At 39.8% G+C, this 5,803-nt stretch overlaps 1 protein-coding gene across 1 annotated transcript; it reads left to right on the top strand.

Annotated features, from left to right (window-relative positions):
- The first annotated feature begins 766 nt into the window (after positions 1-766).
- DPH3 (diphthamide biosynthesis 3) lies at positions 767-4,997 on the top strand. Its single transcript, XM_063303849.1, has 3 exons — positions 767-994; positions 2,775-2,849; positions 4,615-4,997. Exons 1-3 carry the CDS (start codon positions 887-889, stop codon positions 4,678-4,680), a joined length of 249 nt encoding a protein of 82 aa, XP_063159919.1. The 5' UTR covers positions 767-886; the 3' UTR covers positions 4,681-4,997.
- Positions 4,998-5,803: the final 806 nt, after the last annotated feature.

Genomic DNA, 5,803 nt, shown 5'->3' with positions numbered 1-5,803 from the left:
AAAAGGGGCGCGCACCTATCCGTCCCTGATTTGGGCGCTTCCGGTTTAAATGGTTCATGCCTTTGCTGATCGGTGACCGACATTTTTTTAAACAAGCTTGTCTTGTTTCATGCTTTGTACGCCTAACTCTTAAGACAAGAAAATAAATGGAAGTTTCCTAAAGAGGGGCCAAGGGCAGAGTGATATTACTGTGGACTTAGTGAGAATGATCGTAAAAAAAGACCACTCGTGTCGATGCGGAGGCGGCTATTGATTTCAAGCGAAGGAACAAAATACAACAGTGATTCTCAACCTCGGCAACTTTAAGATGTGTGGACTTCAACTCCCAGAATTCCCCAGCCACCATGATGGCTGGGGAATTTTGAGAATTTTGAGTCCACAAGAGCTTAACGTTTCCGAGGATAAGAAACACTGCTCCACAGAGTTTCTAGTTCTATAACTTGGGGGTGGACTATAGGAACCCTTGCTTATTACGTAAGCCAAGGTTCTGGCGTGCTCCTCCAACCCCACCCCCAGCTTGAACGTGATCCGCCCTCTTCTTCCTGGAGTCGCATTGGCCGCTTTTTTTTACGGAATGACACCGCCCCCTTACATGGGCAGCCGATGCAGGATTTCCTCCTAAGGTTTTAGAGCTCTATAGTTTTCTGTCTTCAACACGAGTTCCGTTTCGCTCGTTCTTATTGGATATCGGGCGAGGAGAGATATTGTCAATCTCATTGCCTTTAAAGCTTATTGGCTAGCAATCATTTGTGGCTTCAATCCGGAACAAATATGGTTGTGTGGAAGTTTTAAGGTTTTTTTTAGCTGCCGGTTGCCGGTTTTCCTGGCGCGCGGCGGTGGCTGCGTTTGGTGTTCGGCGGAGGGAATCAGAGAATCGCGGTGCGACATGTCCGTTGTCCACGACGAAGTGGAGATAGAGGACTTCGAGTACGATGAGGAGACGGAGACCTACAGCTATCCGTGCCCCTGTGGAGACCGCTTTCTTATCACGCGGGTAGGAGGATGGGTGAACCAGCCATTTCTATGGACGAGAGACATTGCCGTGTCACCTACATTTTTACGAAAGCATATATCATGTTGGACCAAACGCTCAAAATATAGATTTCCTTGAATGTTCGCCATGTAGGAATCTAGAACTGCGAATACAGGCGACCATCAACCGTACTGTCTTTCTGTCTTCCTCAAGCTAGACTCTAGAGCAGTGTTTATCAAGCTTGGCAACTTGAAGATGCGTGGACCAACTCCCCGAATTCCCCAGCCAGCATGCTTGCTGGGGAATTCTGGAAGTTAAGGTCCACACATCTTCAGGTTGCCAAGCTTGATAAACAGTGCTTTAGAGCCTTCCAGATATGTTTGGGCTCCAAGGACTTCTGGCTTGGGATTTTGGGGGTTGTAGCCAATACGTCTGGAGAGTGCCAGGTTGGGGAGGGCTGATCTCTCTCCTGTGTTCAGTCAGGAGGTTTATAAAAGGTTGTAATAATATTGCAACAGAGAGAGATATTCTAAATACAGCCAGTGGGATCTTAGTCCTCTGATAAAAGGGCAAGACAGACTTGATATAATCTTATTACATTTAAAAGAAAAATGGTAAGCTTCAGAAGTTTCAGATGGGCAGAAGCATTTTTAGGGCCGTGTCATCCCAACCTCTATGGGTTTAAAAGTCAGCACCTATAGTTTAACTTTAGTTCAAAACCAAATTGTATCAATTAATACAGCATTTAAATAATTTAGACTGTATGTGCCTGAGGCTGGGATAGACATTCTTCAGCCTTGATGGAGCTACTGTGGGCATTTGTTGTTGTTCTTTTCTGGGTTGAAAAATGTCTTCTGAATAATATAACTTAGCTGAGTCCTTCCAGAGAAATATCCACACTTTATTTACTCAAGCTGTCCATTTCAGCACTATAATTTTGGGAAATATTTTGTTGTGGATATGCTTGAACAGATAAAAATTAATTTCTGAACCATAGCAAATTGAGATCTGTTCCATTCTGATGAACATGTGCCCTAAGTGCCAGAGCTAAAGATTTAGAAAAGTGTCTAAATGTCCAAGCTGCTGAGATAGAAAGAAATAAGCGCTTAACTGCTTTTTAGAATGAAGTTTTTAAGTCATATGTGAGGACATTCCTATATAGATATGTTATGATAGCCTATACTGGAAATTATCAAGGTGAGTGTTACCAGCAAGAGACTCCTTTTTTCAGAGAGAATAATATTGATAAATCAGGTGAAAAGAACAGTCTGAAGGACATCTGCCAACTAGAGCAGTGCTGAATTTGAGTAAATGAATTATTGAGCTGAGTTCATGGCCTTTAGGGGGCACTTTAATAGCTAATGGAAATTTTATTTTGGGGTTCTCTTCTATTGAGATTATTACGCTTGCTTCAACTAATCCCTGTATCTTACTTCACTTTATATAATTAATTTTCTTTTCTTTTCTTTTCTGTGCTCAACCGGTTGTAACACTGTGCAGATTCATAGAAGACATCTTTAAAAATCAAAATATTTAGACTTTGAGGTGAATAAAATGTTTTGCTTTCTGGCAGAAAAATTAGCATATATGCAGTTGTCTTTGGACATACCCCAGTATTCTGCCTCTTGGGTTCAAATTTTAACAGGAAGAGTGTATGGAATTGAGACCCCATAACAGTTCTGAGCAGTATTCTGTTATTTCAGAAGTATCTGACAGACAGGACTTGGATTTTGCCCTCTTCTTCTTACACATTAAATGGCTGTGCTTTATCCAGGGGATAAATTCTTATGTGTCATTGCAGGAAGATCTGGAGAATGGGGAAGATGTGGCCACCTGCCCAAGTTGTTCACTCATAGTCAGAGTGATCTACGACAAGGTGAGGAATAAGCAGGGGTGGTTGTTGTGCTTGTCTTAAACTTAGACTTGCTGTTTTTGCAAGTGGTGACATCTTATTTATTTTATTTATTTAAGGTCAGTGACCAGCATAGACCACCCAGAGTCGCTGGAAGTTAGGTGGCATATAATTTTAAGTTTTAAAATTGTTATTATTATGTAGCTACAACATTAGAACACATAAAAACTGGCTCAAATACAGTGAGCAATAAAATTACCATATAGACCTGCCAATTAAAATTTCCAGGTATGAAAAGTAAACAAAAGAGAATGAAAAAACAAAGCAAAACAAAATAGATAATATAAAAATCAAATTTAGATAAAAGAATAAAAGGGCATTCCAGGGACTTGGGAATGAACATGGCAAGTCAGTGTAGAAAGGGAGAGACGTCTGCCAAAGCAGAAGAGCACCGCATCATTGGGGCCGATTCTGCATTAAAATCACCTGCCACTATTAGGGCTGCATTTGGATGTTCCCAAGTGAGTTTAGAGATGTAATTTTCCAATTTATTCCAAAGAGTATTGGTTAAGGAAAGCAGCCTACAAGGAGGGAGGTAAACATAGCCAAGTAAGAGATCTTGATTGGGTAAGATAATTATGGATGCTAGGGCCAGGTTCTCAAAGGATTCAAGCTGAGTGGTTGTAACATCAAAGTTGTTTCTCACCAGGATGCAAAGATCCCCACAAGCCAGGCTCTTAGATGCTCTCAATGTGGCTTCTAAAGAGTGTGCAGCAAATCCTTGAAGGACTAGCTTCTCCTAAGAATATGTCTCCTATAGCAGGATTAGATCATAAGAAGGAATTAGGTCTAGGAAAGAGGGGTCGTCCATCTTGGCCTTCCACCCATCAATATTCCAGGAAACCAAGGATAGTCCCTTAGAATTTGTTTTCAGTCAGTCTGGCGCGCTTTTGCTCATTCTCAGCTTTCTTCGTATTTGCATACTATCTTTTCAATAAATCAGTTTTATTCACTAAACTCTGATGAGACTGACTTCGTTGAGATAAGGCAATCATTACAAATATGCATCTCACATTATTTTCTGAGTCACCCATTCTTTGGTGAAAGTGTTTCTTTTTCTTTTATTTATTTTAGATCTGCACAATAAATCTGATTTGTAATTATCTTTGAGCTATTTGCCTCAATAGGCAGAAGGATGGCAATACCAGGAGAAGAGCAAGCAGCTAATCTTTGGGATGGGCTTTCTTAATAAACTCTTCTCCCTTCATTATATCAAGTATCTCATTTTGAATGAGAAAAGACATGTGTAGTAACTCTGACAGATAACTACAGGATAATGAATTCTTGGATTGCGACCTGTGCCTTTTGGTCATTTGTTAATTATAGATTCACTATAATCTAGCCAAGAAGTTCAGTGAAAATTAGTACCACTAACCACTTTCTCTCATCTGCTTTCAAACCCAACTGGGTAATTTCACCTGTCATCACCTGATAGTAATGAAATGAAGGCTGGTATACAACAGGATGACGATGCAAAAGCCGTTAATAATATTAGAAGCAATAACGGGGCAGTTGCTTCTTCTCTCATTATAAAGCTGAACTAATGTTGTTTTCCTCTGATATTAAGTGATCTCTTGTTCAGTGATCTTGTCTGTAGAACCATCATTTTATCAGGAAGTTATTTTTCTCCAGTATAGTAAAATAAATGATTCATTAATCAGAAATTTACATTTAATTAGTACCAGCCTTATATTCAGACATGTGTATGAATCTTGTTTTCTTATTTCAGGAACAATTCATGTGTGGCGAAGAAGTCTCACCACTTACAGCAAACAAAGAACTAGTTAAATGCTGATGGACATTCAGTAAATATTGCTGTTCTTGAAAAGCGTGGCAACGGTTGGACAGAAAGGACACCTGTTTTGAAGACATGCTTGTAGTAATTTATTGCTTATCAGCAGCTGCTTCAGTTCAAAAGAGAATTGATGTGGTGAAAAAACTATGTCTACTTGTGCATAAGAAACTAATGATGTTTGAAAGGATTGAATAATCTATCAAATTTAAGACTGAAAATGAAGATGGTGGACATGCACATAGGTATCATGAATGCTTTTTGAATGCCTCCACTGATCCTGGACTCTTTGATTTTTCTGGCAATACACCGAATGTAAATGACTGGGTTTTATGTTTAAAAAAAAAAAGACTACAGCTTTTTTTTAAAAAGAGGGAGACACTAATATAAAACTTCAAATTCAGGCTTATAATAGGCACCATCCTTCAATCAAGTGGGGCCAAAGGGTTGCTGAAATACACAGCCTGTAGTTGTTTATGGGAGACTACTAGGTAGGAACCGTGATGTCTTAGAGGGAGGTGTTCCAAAGAATGATCATGGACCTTCTACCATGGAGAAGGTTTGCTGTCTAATGCAATCCCCACATATTTCTCCCATGTGAGAGCGTGATATTCTCAGCAGGCCTTTTCTGGATAACTATCATGCCCCGCACAACTGGGCAAGATCAAGGAAGCAAGTAGTATACAGACTTCAGTAAGATATCATTAATGTGAATCTTGGGTAAATACAGAATTTTGGAAACAGTAAAAGGAATTTCTCACCTACATTTATGTTGAATTCGTTAAGGTGGAATCTCTCTGAATGACTTGGAATGCCTTTTTTCAGGTTTCTTGCTATCTCAGCTGACTTGCTGTTTATAAAATAAGCTGCCTAGAGACTTGTCCTCTGTCTCTTGATTGTTTATGTCTACTTTCCCTTCCCGAACTTTCCCAGCTCCCCACAATCTCTCAAAATAACCAGGCTGAGCAGGCAAATTCAGTTTTAGCAAGCCATTACCTGATTATTCCCAATGCTGTACTGTGAAAGTCTTTAATAGTAATAACCAGCACTCTGACTTGAGCCAAGAATCCCTCTGTTAACCAATGCAGCAATATTAAAATTGGTGTTATTTGAGACAGCCATGTAC

This window comes from Candoia aspera, chromosome 4, assembly GCF_035149785.1.
Source record: "Candoia aspera isolate rCanAsp1 chromosome 4, rCanAsp1.hap2, whole genome shotgun sequence".
NCBI classification, from domain to species: domain Eukaryota; kingdom Metazoa; phylum Chordata; class Lepidosauria; order Squamata; family Boidae; genus Candoia; species Candoia aspera.
This window is presented reverse-complemented; position numbering and strand designations above follow the sequence as displayed.